At 43.9% G+C, this 19,468-nt stretch overlaps 1 protein-coding gene across 1 annotated transcript in view; it reads right to left on the bottom strand.

Annotated features, from left to right (window-relative positions):
* HACD1 (3-hydroxyacyl-CoA dehydratase 1) overlaps positions 1–19,468 on the bottom strand; it is a 33,789-nt gene that overhangs the window by 5,344 nt on the left and 8,977 nt on the right. Inside the window, exons 2-5 of the mRNA XM_075271641.1 lie at positions 11,496–11,613; positions 10,204–10,222; positions 9,855–9,943; positions 4,312–4,433 (exon numbers count right to left, since the gene is read on the bottom strand). Coding sequence (XP_075127742.1) covers positions 4,312–4,433; positions 9,855–9,943; positions 10,204–10,222; positions 11,496–11,613 — 348 coding nt within the window. The remainder of the gene's footprint in view (positions 1–4,311; positions 4,434–9,854; positions 9,944–10,203; positions 10,223–11,495; positions 11,614–19,468) is intronic.

Raw genomic sequence — 19,468 nt, 5'->3', positions numbered from 1 at the left:
GGCACTGTATATAGCAGTGATAGGTAATACATGTAATATATAGTATATACAGCCTGTGTACAGGAGTATATATGTATCAGGTACTGTATATAGCAGTGATAGGAGACACATGTAATTATATAGTATATACAGCCTGTGTACAGGAGTATATATGTATCAGGCACTGTATATAGCAGTGATAGGTAATACATGTAATTATATAATATATACAGCCTGTGTACAGGAGTATATATGTATCAGGCACTGTATATAGCAGTGATAGGTAATACATGTAATATATATTATATACAGCCTGTGTACAGGAGTATATATGTATCAGGTACTGTATATAGCAGTGATAGGAGACACATGTAATTATATAGTATATACAGCCTGTGTACAGGAGTATATATGTATCAGGCACTGTATATAGCAGTGATAGGTAATACATGTAATATATATTATATACAGCCTGTGTACAGGAGTATATATGTATCAGGTACTGTATATAGCAGTGATAGGAGACACATGTAATTATATAGTATATACAGCCTGTGTACAGGAGTATATATGTATCAGGCACTGTATATAGCAGTGATAGGTAATACATGTAATTATATAGTATATACAGCCTGTGTACAGGAGTATATATGTATCAGGCACTGTATATAGCAGTGATAGGTAATACATGTAATTATATAGTATATACAGCCTGTGTACAGGAGTATATATGTATCAGGCACTGTATATAGCAGTGATAGGAGATACATGTAATTATATAGTATATACAGCCTGTGTACAGGAGTATATATGTATCAGGCACTGTATATAGCAGTGATAGGAGATACATGTAATTACAATGTGATGTGTTGTATTGTGTATGTAGATGTGAGTGAGTAGAGTGAGGGCTACTCCTGAGGTGACAGTAAGGAGTGTGCAGGCAGGTTGAGGCAGGAAATGCCAGGCAGTGTGTGTGAGTCTATAGCTGGGGCTAGGAGTCCTGCTTTTGAGAGTCTCCTGCTAGGAAGCCATGTTGTTTAGTGGCACCAAAAGTAGCCTGTGACTCAATCCTGAGGGAAAACTATGTTTGTGGAAAATTGCACGCAAATCCGTCCAGGCGTTTTAGCGTGATTTAGGAACAAACATCAAAACTCACAAACATCCAAACATCCAAACACACAAACTTTCACATTTATAATATTAGTAGGATAAATGATCTGACATGTTCACTCTAACTCTTTGTCTACTCAGAGGATTTGCAGTTGGCCATTATAAAAATCCAAGCACCAAACCCCTTTAAATCTTTTACAACTCTTTTAGATGAATGATACATAGCTGAAGTTCATGGTGGACATTCTCTTTAAGAGGACTCAACCGCAAGGGAGCAAGAGACAAGAATCTGCAGTGCCCTAAGCTCTGGAAAAGACGGCATTTCTCACATAAAATCTATAATCATGTCAAGTCCAATTGTAGCAGAGCGAGGTGAAAACATTTCATTTTTCCTGCAGAGTCATTATGCCGCCATTCCCCGGCCCCCTGGTGGACTCCGCTTTACCTCACAGTGAATAATAGAACAGATTTAGAATATAGGTCAACATTTCTCAGCTTGCATTGTGTAAGTGAAGAAAGGCAGAAGTCTCAGAAGCCTCACTGTCTGTCCTCACTTAGACTATGCTCACACACAGGTTTTTGTCAAAAATCTTTTTTGTTATTTTTTGACTTTTTTTTTAATGCATTTTTAGAACGGGCTTACCAAAGCAATTTTTTTAAGTTTTTTTTTTTTTTTGCTTAGCAGACAAGGTCCATATGAAAGGTAAGATTCTCAGCTTTCACATGTCACCAAGATCACAGCCCTTAGTATACAAAATCTAGCTAAAGGAGTTGTCCCATTATGGACTAATGGGGCATAATACTGTGTGCAGGGGCCACTATGGGGCATAATACTGTGTGCAGGGGCCACTATGGGGCATAATACTGTGTGCAGGGGCCACTATGGGGCAAAATACTGTGTGCAGGGACCACTATGGGACATAATACTGTGTGCAGGGGCCACTATGGGGCATAATACTGTGTGCAGGGGCCACTATGGGGGATAATACTGTGTGCAGGGGCTACGATGGGGGAATAATACTGTGTGCAGGGGTCACTATGGGACATAATACTGTGTGCAGGGGCCACTATGGGGGATAATACTGTGTGCAGGGGCCACTATGGGGGATAATACTGTGTGCAGGGGCCACTATGGGGCATAATACTGTGTGCAGGGGCCACTATGGGGCATAATACTGTGTGCAGGGGCCACTATGGGACATAATACTGTGTGCAGGGGCCACTAAGGGGTATAATACTGTGCTAAGGGGCCACTATGGGGGATAATACTGTGTGCAGGGGCCACTATGTGGCATAATACTGTGTGCAGGGGCCACTATGGGGCATAATACTGTGTGCAGGGGCCACTATGGGACATAATACTGTGTGCAGGGGCCACTATGGGACATAATACTGTGTGCAGGGGCCACTATGGGGCATAATACTGTGTGCCGGGCCACTATGGGGCATAATACTGTGTGCAGGGGCCACTATGGGACATAATACTGTGTGTAGGGGCCACTATGGGGCATAATACTGTGTGCAGGGGCCACTATGGGACATAATACTGTGTGCAGGGGCCACTATGGGGGATAATACTGTGTGCAGGGCCACTATGGAGCATAATACTGTGTGCAGGGGCCACTATGGAGCATAATACTGTGTGCAGGGACCACTATAGGGGATAATACTGTGTGCAGGGACCACTATGGGGCATAATACTGTGTGCAGGGGCCACTATGGGGTATAATACTGTGTGCAGGGGCCACTATGGGGCATAATACTGTGTGCAGGGGCCACTATGGGGCATAATACTGTGTGCAGGGGCCACTATGGGACATAATACTGTGTGCAGGGGCCACAAAGGGGTATAATACTGTGCTAAGGGGCCACTATGGGGGATAATACTGTGTGCAGGGGCCACTATGTGGCATAATACTGTGTGCAGGGGCCACTATGGGGCATAATACTGTGTGCAGGGGCCACTATGGGACATAATACTGTGTGCAGGGGCCACTATGGGACATAATACTGTGTGCAGGGGCCACTATGGGGCATAATACTGTGTGCAGGGCCACTATGGGGCATAATACTGTGTGCAGGGGCCACTATGGGACATAATACTGTGTGTAGGGGCCACTATGGGGGATAATACTGTGTGCAGGGGACACTATGGGACATAATACTGTGTGTAGGGGCCACTATGGGACATAATACTGTGTGCAGGGGCCACTATGGGGCATAATACTGTGTGCAGGGGCCACTATGGGGCATAATACTGTGTGCAGGGGCCACTATGGGACATAATACTGTGTGTAGGGGCCACTATGGGACATAATACTGTGTGCAGGGGCCACTATGGGGCATAATACTGTGTGCAGGGCCACTATGGGGCATAATACTGTGTGCAGGGGCCACTATGGGACATAATACTGTGTGTAGGGGCCACTATGGGGGATAATAGAGAGTTCAGGAATGCAGGGAGGGCGGGGGGTGGGGTCGGTCGGCGTCTTTGGCAGGAATCGGTCAGGGGGGCCCCATGTGAAAAGTTTGCCATGGGCACCTGCCATTCCTAGTTAGGCCACTGGTCCCAGCAGTTCCATAAAAGTGAATGAATCAAGATGTCTGTGAATGGGCTGCAGCAGTATCATGAGGTACACCAATATCAGCGCACTCCATGTGATCCCCAAAACCTAATGACAGGCCTCAGCGGTCTCAACCGTGACATCACCCAGAAGGTCAGAAGACGACTGAAAGGATCTGAGAAAGCAGCGGACTCCACAGGGGAGCCCAGGAGAGGTAAGGGAAGGTGAGTATCAGAGTATAATATCTTTCCGCACCTCCCTGGGCCTCTGCTTCTTACACTTTGGGGTCTGAGGAGACCCTGGAGTATAATAATAGCCCTTGTGCCCAAAACCTAACAGGCAGATGATCTTGTAACTTTCTCCATCTCTACACGATAAACCTCCCGTCATTGACATGTGAACTACATCCAGTTGGGTCATATTTTGCACAAGATGGAAGTGCTCGTGAGATTGAGGCCTAATAGATTCCAGAACACAGAGAGGCAATCTGGTGCAGAGGAGAAGACAGCGCAATATGTCAGGACAGGACGCCGAGATTTCTTCAATCTGTCCTGTGCTAATACAATGACAGCAAAACTCTGCGCTGAGAAGGCTCCAATCTGTTCTAAGAAGATGCCAGGCCGAGGCGAAACGTCAGCGCCGCACACACACTGCCCACCTGGCCCATTTAATGAAGTACGGCAAGTGATTGAGGAGATTAAATGTGTAGTAGGAATATCGAGTGATCTCCGTCACCGTCCACACCACCAAGAAGAGAAGGACGCTCTCCTCGTTCTGGATCTGAGAGAGAGGAAAGTGGAGAAACAAAATCAGCGACCGTATACAAGTGTAATATGTCACAGATAAATCATATATACATCCCATATATTATACCCAGTATATACATCCCATATATCATATATACATCCCATATATCATATATACATCCCATATATTGTACCCAGTATATACATCCCATATATCATACCCAGTATATACATCCCATATATTATACCCAGTATATACATCCCATATATCATATATGCAATTTTCACTCTGGCCACAAAGACTAATAATAGACAGTGTATTGCCATTTCTGTAGGGTTTTTTGCAGCAATTAACTCACTTACATCAAATCATTGTTACACTAAACTATAAACACCTCTATAGATAACACCACTGACCCATCACTACATCCACAGAATCTCCCTCCCCCTCCCTGTCCAGAACATGTCTAGAAAACTATCACATAAACTTCAATGAGTTGGCTCCAAATGGCTATAGCTGCCTATGGCCATGACGGTGCTGTAAAGCATATCTCTAAATGCTGTTAAAAGAGCAGAGGAGAGGCTCAGGCCCAGAGATAGATAGATAGATAGATAGATAGATAGATAGATAGATAGATAGATAGATAGATAGATAGATAGATAGGAGATAGATAGATAGATAGATAGATAGATAGATAGATAGGAGATAGATAGATAGATAGATAGATAGATAGATAGGAGATAGATAGATAGATAGGAGATAGATAGATAGATAGATAGATAGATAGATAGGAGATAGATAGATAGATAGATAAATAGATAGATATCTGAGTTACACTAACACTATGACACTATAATGGATTATCTAGTGGTTTATATGGTTATACTGCCCTCTCCTGCTGACATTACAGCACTGCACACTATTTGTGTACATTTTACTAGTTTGTATTTTGTACTTAAATTACCTCCTTTGCACCTAAAAATACCAGCAAACACAAGATCTGACTGCAATGTGCAGATGTGACTTAAAAACTTTTTTGGGGGAGGGGGTATGGAGATGGAAGAAAATTCTGTGGGATTTTTTGCAGGATTGGTGGAGGTGACTGTATAACCTACTGGTTTAACAAACTGATAAAAATACAATGTAAACACATAGATTATACATGATAGATTTATCAGCCTGTCTATGAGTCTGACTGTCTAATATCTAACTATCTAGCTAGCTAGCTACAGTGTTGGCCAAAAGTATTGTCCCCCTGCAATTCTGTCAGATGATCCTCGGTGTCTTCCAGAAAATGATTACAAGCACAAACTCTGTGGTAATATCTTCATTTATTTTGCTTGCAATGAAAAAACACAAAAGAGAATGAAAAAAAAGTCAAATCATTGATCGTTTTACACAAAACTCCAAAAATGGTGCGGACAGAAGTATTGGCGCCCTCAGCCTAATACTTGGTAGCACAACCTTTAGACACAATAACTGCGCACAACCGCTTCCGGTAACCAGCAATGAGTTTCTTACAAGGCTCTGCTGGAATCTTAGACCATTCTTCTTTGGCAAACTGCTCCAGGTCCCCCCTGAGATGTGAAGGGGGCCTTCTCCAAACTGCCACCAAGAGATCTCTCCCCCTCCCCCACAGGTGTTCTATGGGACTCAGGTTTGGACTCATTGCTGCCACTTTACAAGTCTCCAGGGCTTTCTCTCAAACCATTTTCTAGTGCTGACCTGAAGTGTGTTTTGGGTCATTGTCCTGCTGGAAGACCCCTGACCTCTGAGGGAGACCCAGCTTTCTCACACTGGGCCCTACATTATGCTGCACAATGTGTTGGTCGTCTTCAGACTTCATAATGCCATGCACACGGTCAAGCAGTCCAGTGCCAGAGGCAGCAAAGCAACCCCAAACCATCAGGGACCTCCGCCATGTCTGACTGTAGGGGGCGTCTTCTTTGATTTGAAGGCCTCTTTTTTTCCTGTAAACTCTATGTTGAGGCCTTTTCCTACTTTTGTCTCATCTGACCAGAGAACATTCTTCCAGAACGGTTTTGGCTTTCTCAGGTAAGTTTTGGCAAACTCCAGCCTGGCTTATGTCTCTGGGTAAGAAGTGGGGTCTTCCTGGGTCTCCTACCATACAGTCCCTTCTCATTCAGACGCTGACACTGGATAGTACGGGGTGACACTGTTGTACCCTCGGACTGCAGGGCAGCTTGCACTTGTTTGGATGTTAGTCGAGGTTCTTTATCCACCATCCGCACAATCTTGCGTTGAAATCTCTCGTCAATTTTTCTTTTGCGTCCACATCTAGGGAGGTTAGCCACAGGGCCATGGGCTTTACACTTCTTGATGACACTGCGCACGGTAGACACAGGAACATTCAGGTCTTTGGAGATGGACTTGTAGCTTGAGATTGCTCATGCTTCCTCACAATTTTGCTTCTCAAGTCCTCAGACAGTTCTTTGGTCTTCTTTCTTTTCTCCATGCTCAATGTGGTCACACAAGGACACAAGACAGAGGTGGAGTCAACTTTAATCCATTTCAACTGGCTGCAAGTGTGATTTAGTTATTGCCACCACCTGTTAGGTGCCTCAGGTAAGTAACAGGTGCTGTTAATTACACAAATTAGAGAAGCATCACATGATTTTTCAAACAGTGTCAATACTTTTGTCCACCCCCCTTTATGTTTGCTGTGGAATTATATCCAATTTGGCTGTTTGACAAATCTTTTTGTGGTTTTCCATTGCAGACAAATTATATGAAGATAATACCAAAGAATTTGTGATTGCAATCATTTTCTGGAAGAAAAGGAGTATTATCTGACAGAATTGCAGGGGTGCCAATACTTTTGGCCAACTATCTATCTATCTATCTATCTATCTCCTATCTATCTATCTATCTATCTATCTATCTATCTATCTATTATCTATCTATCATCCATGTATGAGTATTTTACATGTATCTTGTTAGACAATATTAATTGATTACCAATAACATTATGTTTTTTGCTCCTTCTAGGCAGTGTCTGACCCTTCTACCATTTTATAATCTATGAGTTTACCCCTTTTGGTGGCACAGGGTGTGATACAGATTATAACACGAATTATCTCTCTGTACAGGCCATCCCATGTCCGGTGTTACCCTGTTGTTCCATATTTTAACCAAAATAAAATAGTTTTATTGATTTCCTTTTTAGGGGAACTTTATTTCTTTGTGGGGGTGGTGCAGAGAGGCCGGGGTCACTCCTGAATTCTGTGGTCTATAACTTAGGGTCTGTTGGATGGCGCCGCCACAGAATCACATCATCTGGTGGGCCTAAGGAACCTCAGTCTGACACTAATGGGGTGAGACCCGTCAGGAGAGGTAACAAGTCATCCGTAAACCCAACGATACTGTCTTACACATATTCATTTCAGATACGGGTTATTATATCCACTGTCCAGTATTAGTCCGAGGGTCAGTCCGGTAGGTTTAGGTCTCGGTGATATCTAACTCCAGCCCGGCCTCATATAAATGAATGGTGAGCACAGACTAGATCTATTTCACTAGATTTACTTTCAACCTGCTGGAAGCTTTGTGCAGTAGCCACAGAGACACATGGACCCGAGCCCAGGAGCTCAGGGAATGAAGCAGCAGCCTCGTCTGCACATATCTGCTGGCCCGCCAGGAGCAGCTTCAAGAACCACAGGCTTCAAAAAAATCAAAAAGTAACCCGAGCCCCGCGCCGGCCTCAGCGCCAGCCAAAGCATTGATCAGGGATGTGTTTATTTAGAAACCATGAATCATACGAGGTAACATTTACTGCCCTGGTCAAGCCAGGTAGACGTAAATGTCACTGATTTCGTAAGCCAATTTTATACGTTAAACATATTTTTAGGAATTTTTGGTGATTTATTATTTATTTTTTTAATTTCCATGTCACTCTATATTTAAAGGGATTGTATCCTTCAGACAACATTTTTTCTAAGTACCACATCGGAATAGCCTTAAGAAAGGCTATTCGTCTCCTACCTTTCGTTGTCTTCTCCATGCCGACGTTCGCCTACAATCCCGGTTCTTGTCGGTATGTAAATTAGCTCTCTCGCAGCACTGGGGGCGTCCCTAATGCTGCGAGAGAACTCTCTCTAGCGCCGCCTCCTCTTCTTCAGCAGCATCATCTTCAGCCTCTTCTTCCAGCGGTGGCTTGTAACTTCTAAGGACTCCGGCCTTGGGCAGAGCAGACTGCGCATGCCCACAGGCCACGAGAAAATGGCCGCTTGCATTGTATTGTAAGAGGCCATTTTCTCGGGGCCTGTGAGCATGCACAGTCTGCTCTGCCCAAGGCCTAGAAGTAAGAAGACACCACTGGAAGAAGAGAATGAAGTGGCCGTTCCTGACGAAGATTGAGGCGGCGCTGGAGAAAGTTATCTCGCAGCATTGGGGCCGCCCCCAGTGTTGTCTGAGTGCTGGGGCCCGCCCACAGTACTGCAAGAGAGCTAATTTGCATACCGATGAGAACCGGGATTGTAGGTGAACGGCGGCGCGGAGAAGACGACGAAAGGTAGGAGACGAATAGCCTTTCTTAAGGCTATTCCAACATGGTAATGAATGATAGGATGCCTTTAAAAATAAGTATTAAATCCTGCAATTTTCAGTCTGGCCACTAAGCCTAATTAATAGACTGACAATTGCCAATTCTGTAGGGGCTTTCTTTTGCCACCGTCACTTCATTTGGATCCTGAATACGATAAAAAGGTTTATAATAGGAGATAACACCTCTATGGATAACACCACTGAGCCATCATTACATCACTCCTGACAATAGATAATAATACAGCTTATCTCCTCCCCTCTCCTTGCACTTTCCTATGCACAGTCTATAAGTCGACTCCAGTCTAGTGCTTCCTATACCCATGAGACTGCTGTAAAGCAGATCACTAAATGCTGCTAACTGAGCAGAGGAGAAGCTCAGACAAGATGCCCCCCCCCATAATTATGGATGGAAAATAGAACAAAAAAAATCTAGAGTCAGAAAATAAAAACCGATTAGAAAAATGTGGATTCAATTCAATTTATTTCTTTGAGGGTTTTTTTTTTTTATGCAGATTTTTTTTTAATTTTTTTTGTACCGATATGGATTTTTTATTCATCTATTTTTTTATTATTAAACATATTGTGACGTCATGTCTATAGGAGAGTAAATTTCTGCTTATGCATGTACAACGACCAGAGATTTTTAATGAAACCAAACTCCCTTAAAGGGTCCATTCACACGGAGTAAAGTGGCGCAGAACCCACTGAAATCAATGGGAAAAAAATTCCTCCCATTGATTTCAATGGGTTCCGTGCGGAAAACGCAACCCATTGAAGTCAATGGGAGTTTTTTTTTCAGCGCCGATTGTTACGCGAGTTATGGTGCCAGAATCAGCGCCACTTTCCTCCTAATTGTGCGCTATCACTTTAAGAATGCAGTCTCACACCCACCTGCTTAATGCTGTTGGTAATCAACCAGACCATGAAGATTCTGGAACTGACTTGGACCCCAGTTACTAGCACCGAAGTACGCACTATTCCTTAAAGAGAAAGAAGACATTATGGAGGTTCTTTAAGTGGACCTTGGCCGGGGTAACACGTCGGGGATATGGGGAGTCCCACGAGTCTGGGCGACGTTCGGATCATGAATGTCGCTTTATAAATTCCTATAGACTGGCCATACGTGCGAGATCCCCATGTGGATCACTGTCTTCATTACTGAGATGTCGCTGTTTTTGGCAATATGCAAATTACGTCTAATAGATAGATATGTTATAATCTAATAAATGTAAAAACTTACCAAGTGCGCAGTGAACCAACTGAAAGAGAATAAGATAATAACAGATTAGATAAAATAGTCAAAATACCATTACAATCAACATATAAGCAAACACTTGTTCTCTCCTTTCGACTATTTGGTACAAATACTGCTAGGGTTATTTTGTTGCAGATTTTGCTGTAGTTTTTGGGCCAAAGCCAAGAATGGCTACAAAAGGAATGGGAACTATATAGAAAGTTCTTATACTTCTACCTATGGCTGAATCCACTACTGAAAAACTGCAACAAAAAAAGCCGCATCGTGGGGCTCCAGCCATGAATTGAACTGGTTAGACATCTCGACACCCAGCTATCGATTTACATTTCAAAGGAGAAGAACAAAGCAAAGTTCTAAGAAAAAAAAGTATCTGGTTTTAGAATTTTGTGTAGTGATATTTGGCACATTCGGAGATCTAAGGATAGGTCATCCATTATTAAAGGAATTCTATCATTAGGATCCAGTTTTTAACTAAGCCCATGTCGAATAGCCTTAAAAAAGACTATTGTTCCGCTACCTTTAGAATTCTTCTCTGCGTTGCCGTTTGGTAGATATCCCGGTTTTCATCGTTATGCTACGATTTTGGAAATTGCCACATATCTATAGCACGTTTTTTCTGCAAATTGGGGATCAGATTCTTTAGACTCCCATATCCACACTGCATTTGACTGTAAAATGCCGCGTTTTTTGTTTACGCCACATGGGGCCCTGACCTACAGGATATTCCAGTACCAAGAAGTTACTATGTAACCCATTAATGACCATCATATAGACTTTCTACATCAGTCGCTAATGAGCCGTATTCGCCGACGTTGACTTTCTACATCACTTGCAGTGGAATAATACGGGGTCACACACTCAGGCGTCGGTATCCAGCTATGCACTCAGACAAGCGCTTATTCCTAACGACCAGGATCAGCAAATCACTGTTTTAGGATGTCTAACTCCTTAGATCCCGTGGTCAATAGCAAAGGCGGCATCTACGGGATTTGGGAAGCATCGCTCCCTGGCCCTGTCACTCAAAGAATAGAAGGAGGGTGTATTAGAGTAGTGGGGGTGTAGCAGTTTGGAGCAACAGAGACGCCCTTGGTGCTCCAAACTCCTCATTTGCATATTGTGAAATAAATTATTCAATAAATATTCATGGGGGGGGGGGGGGAGCGTTACATTCAGGTAAACCTGACCGGTGTACACATTTTGCTGGTTTAATTTGCTTCACCTTGCTGACGGTCTCCCTTTACGACATACACACCTTACAAGAACAGTCAGCCATTTACCTCAAGTAAAGCAAATGTCTGGAAAAATTTCAGTGTCTTCTGAATCGTCTTGTACAGCCCTTTGTGTGTTCCTTTTTCCAGGTAGAAGCGACACATAGCAATGGCAAGAACCAACCACCTGCAAGAAGGTTTACAAAAAGTTAAAAATGACATAAAATGAAGTTATATTTTTGTAAGGTTTTGCATGAATTGTCCTTCAGAGCTACAGAGAGGGGCGAACGGTCACGAGGATCAAGGAGAATACAAAGACACACAATGCTCATATTTTCTGTCTCGGGCTACTGTTTCTCCTTGGGGAGACGGCCAGGCAATGCTTCATGGGAAAAAGGGTATGCAGATTAGCTGTCATCCAGGACAGGAAAAGTTGTCTCCTTAGTGCCCTCTAGTGGAGATCGCACTGTTTTATCACTGCCTTATATTGTTTTATTATGGAGGGGTCATAACTTTATTCTTACAATACAGAGCAGGTCCACATCTACATGGACAAAGGGTTGGACCAGGATTTTTTTTTATTGAAGGCCTATCCATAGAATAGACAATGAATATCTGATCGATGGGGGTCCAACAGACAGCCCACCCATGGATCAGTTGTTTGGTGCCACTTCCCACACCCATATTATACACTGCATGGAGTCAGAAGCAGATGGTTCCTTGCCCGGTATAGTGGGCCAGGCACCGTAATAGAAACTGAACCCCAATTTAAGAACTCCAGGGACATATATCACTATTACAAGGTATCCATACAGGGATAAAGCTGTGGATGGTTCTGATTAGAGTGTCTATGGTTGCACAACATACTGCACTGTACAAGTACAACATACTGCCCTGTACAACATACTGCACTGTACAACATACTGCCCTGTACAACATATTGCCCTGTACAACATACTGCACTGTACAACATACTGCCATGTACAACATACTGCCATGTACAACATACTGCACTGTACAACATACTGCCATGTACAACATACTGCACTGTACAACATACTGCCTTATACAACATACTGCCCTGTACAACATACTGCACTGTACAACATACTGCCATGTACAACATACTGCACTGTACAACATACTGCCTTATACAACATACTGCACTGTACAACATACTGCACTGTACAACATACTGCACTGTACAACATACTGCCTTATACAACATACTGCACTGTACAACATACTGCACTGTACAATATACTGCCATGTACAACATACTGCCATGTACAACATACTGCACTGTACAACATACTGCACTGTACAACATACTGCCATGTACAACATACTGCCATGTACAACATACTGCCATGTACAACATACTGCACTGTACAACATACTGCCATGTACAACATACTGCCATGTACAACATACTGCCTTATACAACATACTGCCCTGTACAACATACTGCACTGTACAACATACTGCCTTATACAACATACTGCACTGTACAACATACTGCCATGTACAACATACTGCCATGTACAACATACTGCACTGTACAACATACTGCCATGTACAACATACTGCACTGTACAACATACTGCCATGTACAACATACTGCACTGTACAACATACTGCACTGTACAACATACTGCCATGTACAACATACTGCCATGTACAACATACTGCACTGTACAACATACTGCCATGTACAACATACTGCACTGTACAACATACTGCCATGTACAACATACTGCACTGTACAACATACTGCCCTGTACAACATACTGCACTGTACAACATACTGCCTTATACAACATACTGCACTGTACAACATACTGCCATGTACAACATACTGCCATGTACAACATACTGCACTGTACAACATACTGCCATGTACAACATACTGCACTGTACAACATACTGCCATGTACAACATACTGCACTGTACAACATACTGCCCTGTACAACATACTGCACTGTACAACATACTGCCATGTACAACATAATGCACTGTACAACATACTGCCATGTACAACATACTGCACTGTACAACATACTGCCCTGTACAACATACTGCACTGTACAACATAATGCCTTATACAACATACTGCTCTGTACAACATAAAGTACTGTACAACATACTGCACTATACAACTTAGGGCTCGTTCACATCTGCGCCTGGTCTTCGTTCTGCAGGTTTCCGTTTCCTGCACAAAACTGGACAGGAGACGGAAACCTGCAGGACTCATTCATATCCATTCATTTGAATGGGTTTGAAAAGTGTCCGGCTGTGAGCACCGGTGAGCGTTTTATGCTCTCTGTGGCGAAACCGTTTTTTTTTTAACCGGACACAGAGTCGGACATGCAGTACTCTGTGTCCGGTTTAAAAAACCTGTCTTCGCCGCAAAGAGCACAAAACAATCACCGGCGCTCATGGCCAGACTCGGCATGACAGGTTTCCGTCTTCTGCATGCAGAAGATGGAAACCTGAGAACGGAGTGCGGAACGCTGGTGTGAACTCTGCGATACTGCCCTGTACAATATACTGCACTGTATAACATAAAGCACTGTACAACATACTGCCCTGTACAATATACCGCACTGTACAATACACTGCACTTTCTACAATTGTTGTCAGTTTGAATTTCTGAAACGAAATATCACTTTAAACGGATTGTTCATGATGTTTTAGTATTGCAGTGGGAGAAATTGGTACCCCCTGCTTCTCTGGTGTCCCACTAAAATATCCTGGACAACCCTTTTAAAGAGGACCTTTCACCATATCTGGGCACATGCAGTGTTATATACTGCCGGAAAGCTGACAGTGCGCTGAATTCAGCGCACTGTCAGCTTTCCCGATCTGTGCCCGGTGTGAAGAGCTTACGGTTCGGTACTGTAGTGCTCTATGGTCAGAAGGGCGTTTCTGACCATTAGCCAGAGACGTCCTTCTGCCTCGCGGTGCCTATCATGCTGTACTGTGGAGCCGGGAGGAACTCCCCCCTCCCCTCCTGATAATACTCGTCTATGGACGAGCGCTGTGAGCAGAGGGAGGGGGCGTTCCTCCCCGCTCCACAGCACAGCGCGATTGGCGCCGCGAGGCAGAAGGACGTCTCTGGCTAATGGTCAGAAACGCCCTTCTGACCATAGAAGAGCTACGGTACCGGCACCGCAAGCTCTTCACACCGGGCACAGATCGGGAAAGCCGACAGTGCGCTGAACTCAGCGCACTGTCAGCTTTCCGGCAGTATATAACACTGCCTGTGCCCGGATATGGTGAAAGGTCCTCTTTAAGTATCTTCTTCTATGATTGCTGTGGACTATCCTAAGGACAGGCATAAATAAAAATTGCTGGACAATCCCTTTAAATGATACAATTTAGTTTTTTTTTGCAGTTGCCACTAGAGGGAGCTTAGGAGCTGTATTGTGAAAACAGAGCTCTGATCTCTGCTGCAGCCAATCACTGGCCTCAGATACCTGTATGTACAACATGTGACTAGTGAGATCAGCGATTGGCTACACAGATCACATGACTGTACAACATGTCATTCCTGCAAGAGAGGTTGAAGCTGCGGGAATTGTTCATTTTTTTAAATTTGATCAGGTCCCCAACTTTGAAGCAATTACAAAAATCTGGGCTAATCCCTTCCTTTGTTGTGGCCTACTATTAAACAGCACCGGGACTAGCCGCCGGAATTGACACATACTCTGATTAACCCCTCGGATGTCATGATCAACAGCGATCATGGCATCCAAGGGGTCCAGGAACAATGATGGACTCCTGACCGCTGCTCCTTATAAGACACAGGGAGACAACGTGTGATGTGCCGAAATGCTTTGTATTGTAGTACATTGTATTGGGGATCAGAGATCCCGGGTTCAAGTCCACTTGTGAGACAGCTAAAAAAAAAAAAAAACCTGTTAAAAATAAAGTATACAAAAATAAGTTGGAATTAAAAAAAAAAAAAAAAAAAAAATTATTAAAAGCTAATCCAAACATTATATGTACCCCAAGAGGGTGCAGAATAAAAGTACAACCCATCCCGCAAAAAATAAGTCCTCACAGTAGCTATGTCCACAGAAAAATAAAAAATGTATACATTTTGGAGGGCAGGGTAAAAAACTACCCTGCATCCTTAAAGGGTTAAGAAGTAAAACATCCTACTATGATGGACCTATAGACTTGATGGTTATTAAAGGGGAGATTAAATTTAAAGGGAAGTGGATTTTTTTTTTCTATTTGACATACCGTATATACTCGAGTATAAGCCGACCCGAATATAAGCCGAGCACACTAATTTTACCACAAAAAACTGGGAAAACTTATTGACTCGAGTATAAGCCGAGGGGGGGAAATGCAGCAGATACTGGAAAATTTCAAAAATTAAAATGGTCAGAGTTTTTGGGTGCAGTAGTTTCTGGGGAAGGGGAGGGGGTGTTTTGGTTGTCTGTCTGCCCCTTCCCTGAGCTTGAGGACTGGGTTTTTTCCCCCACTTGGAATTCAGCCTGGCTGACTATAGGGGATCTGCAGTGCTGCTATTAACCCCTTCCTGACGGAACAGGAGCCCTGCAGATCCCCTATATTCAGTAGACCGGGCACTGTCAGACACAGGGAAACCTAATGTGTTTGTGTTTCACAGTCATTTTCTACTTTTATATGTAAAATCCGAGCCCTATAGACTTCCGGACACCTGTAATCTGAATTAGTCAGACGTGCCAATGCTGCCAGCCACCTGACAGCCAATACCTGACACCTGTCACACCGCAAAGTGCGCTGTCAATGGACTTAACACAAGATAATACTGAATATGTGTAAACTACAAACTGCTTATGCCCCATATACTATATATATATATATATATATATATATATATATATATATACCCTTATGTAATAGAAGTGACCCAAACTTATGCAATAAGTTAAACTGCTGCGGTGTGATGTCACAGAAGACAATAAAAAACAACATAAAGTTTTTGAATGACTTTTCGTTGTATTTAGTTGCCTTTTGTTATAACGTTGCAGCAGTTTACCAATGGCAGAAGTTCAGGATAATTCTGCTACATCAATGTATATATAAAGTCAGGGGGATCAGCAGGGTTTTCTAGAGGGTGGTGCAGTATCGCAGGGGGTGGGGTATATTATCCCCCCCATACAGTATAATGCCCCTTATGCAGTATAATAGTGGCCCCCACAGTATATTGTCCCCTAAATGCCTCCACACAGTATATCCCAGGGTCCCACACTATATAGTGACATTTGGCGCCCTCTTCTGGTGTTCTGGCTGATGTCACACACCAGGGTTGTGATGGATTCTCAGCGGTCATGTGGGATGCTCTGATGGACCTCTGAGGCCTCGATAGGCCTCAGAGGTCCATCAGAATGTATGATATGGGCCAAGAGGCTGAAAGAGTCCAAACGATGCCGCCCAGGAGGCTATGGATATCAGATGGGAGACCAGGAGACATGTTTATTACCTTCCCTAGGCCGACACCTCACAGTATAACAATAACACTTCCGAGTTGTGCCCATCAATTACAGCCTGAAATGAAATGGGCGAGCAAACCCAAGAATGTCCAGTGAAACAAATCTTAGGAGGTTCCCTCATCTCCAGTGGAGGTCGGACACCGGGCACCACCAGGATCAGCTGATATCTGCACAGTGTATAAGGCTCAAGAGCGGACAGTTCTGCACACTGTGTAGCGGGCATGCCCAGTGATTCTAATAAATGTGTTCTGTCCAAAAAATGGTAAAAATTAGTGCATGGTTCCATATTTTTTCTCTGTGGAATACACATATAGGATTCCATGAATCTTCTTCATCAGGTTGTGCCATCTAAAACCGGAATTTCATGTGTTGACAACAAAGAGAAAAAAATGAAAGAAGAAGAAGGGCAGAGGGTCCGGGCCAGAGTCCAAGATGCTGGTCAGAGTGTTCTTAAGGATACGAAGGAATGGACATAATGTTTGTCTTGAGCTTCCCCTGAGATTATATGACATTACGCAGAAGTCTCTTGGAGCGCTGACAACTACAGTAACGTCCATGCAGCGACTGGTGACAACTTTTCATTTTACACAGAATTTTTCTAGCACATGACAAACTTCTCCGAACATCCGGCGCTGACTGGCGGACATTGTGTACTTGTTATAAATCATCGATGTAACTTCAAGATGAATACACCAGAAGCTTGTCCTGACTTATACGTTATAAACACTATGGCGTCTCCTATGCCAGTCTTAAAGACGACCTTCCATGTCCTGGGTCATCGGCAGTATTGAGCGTGTGCCCTGGTGCCAGAGATATTGGTGCCACTAGTTTCGGCACTGATATCCCTCCACTGTCGGGCAGACCTTACTGCTCAGCGGCATCACTGGAGAAATGCCTGCTTGACAGCAGAAGGCTATGGAAATGTATTGTCAGGGTGACTCTAGGCTGTAAGGCTTGCCTTTCTGACAGTGGAGGGATATCGGTGCTGAAACTAACGGCACTGGGGCGCATACTGCCACTGAATTCAATGCACTTGTATTGCTATGTAATACCGCCGGTGTCAGAGGACATGAAAGGTCCTCTTTAAAGGGATGTCCTGAATCCACTCTGTACGGTTTCCATACAGTATACACAATTACCTAAGACTAGGTTCACATTTGTCCTTGGCTCTTCAAAGTTGGGGTCTATTGGGGAGACCTGAACAACGGAGAGCCTGACTGCCAAAACGGTTGTTACCTATAGACACTGGCAGACCCCAGAATCTATAATGGGTCCGCCATTTTTATACTGAAACCGGTGGAGAGACAAGTTCTCCGTGCAGGACTTTTCTCTTTTTGGCGGTTTCTTCGGCGAAGTCTCCAATGGGTGTGAACTTACTGACACTATCAACGCTATGAAGGTGACATGACTTCTCAATCCTAGAATGGAGCAAGCAGAAACTAAAATGTGACACCTGCTAAATATATCCCCTTTGATGGCCGCGCCACTTAGACGAGATGTTTGTGTAAGAAATTCCCAGTAATTAGACATTTTTTTTATGGAGGAGCCGAACTCCTTCTGGCCTTTCATCCGCAGATTCCACTGATACTTGTCTATATGACCGCACCATCCTGCGCTGCCTACCAGAGAAATTCCTGCCCCAGCCTCGGATTCCTCTTGTTCACCTTCAAGGACCTCAAACTCAAAATAAACCTTTGGCCGGTCCGTCTGTGCTGTTTACTTTGTGCAACGTCTCGGCTATGCTGTAAGAATGGTATTAGAGTAATAATCCGGAGTATACTGGGAACGTATTGTATATTCTGCTAAGGGGAGTGTCAACAAAACCAGGAGGTCACCCCAGCCCTGCAGATAGATAGGTTAGTGTCACCAGAACCAGCATATCACCCCAGCCCTGCAGATAGATAGGTTACTGTCACCAGACCCAGCATATCACCCCAGCCCTGCAGATAGATAGGTTAGTGTCACCAGACCCAGTATATCACCCCAGTCCTGCAGATAGATAGGTTACTGTCACCAGACCCAGCATATCACCCCAGCCCTGCAGATAGATAGGTTACTGTCACCAGAACCAGCATATCACCCCAGCCCTGCAGATAGATAGGTTAGTGTCACCAGAACCAGCATATCACCCCAGTCCTGCAGATAGATAGGTTACTGTCACCAGAACCAGCATATCACCCCAGCCCTGCAGATAGATAGGTTACTGTCACCAGAACCAGCATATCACCCCAGCCCTGCAGATAGATAGGTTACTGTCACCAGAACCAGCATATCACCCCAGCCCTGCAGATAGATAGGTTACTGTCACTAGAACCAGCATATCACCCCAGCCCTGCAGATAGATAGGTTAGTGTCACCAGACCCAGTATATCACCCCAGTCCTGCAGATAGATAGGTTACTGTCACCAGACTCAGCATATCACCCCAGCCCTGCAGATAGATAGGTTACTGTCACCAGAACCAGCATATCACCCCAGCCCTGCAGATAGATAGGTTAGTGTCACCAGAACCAGTATATCACCCCAGTCCTGCAGATAGAGAGGTTAGTGTCA

The sequence above is a fragment of the Leptodactylus fuscus genome, chromosome 4, assembly GCF_031893055.1.
Source record: "Leptodactylus fuscus isolate aLepFus1 chromosome 4, aLepFus1.hap2, whole genome shotgun sequence".
Classification (NCBI taxonomy): domain Eukaryota; kingdom Metazoa; phylum Chordata; class Amphibia; order Anura; family Leptodactylidae; genus Leptodactylus; species Leptodactylus fuscus.
Note: the sequence above shows the minus strand (reverse complement) of the source record. Positions and strands in the feature narration are given on the sequence as shown.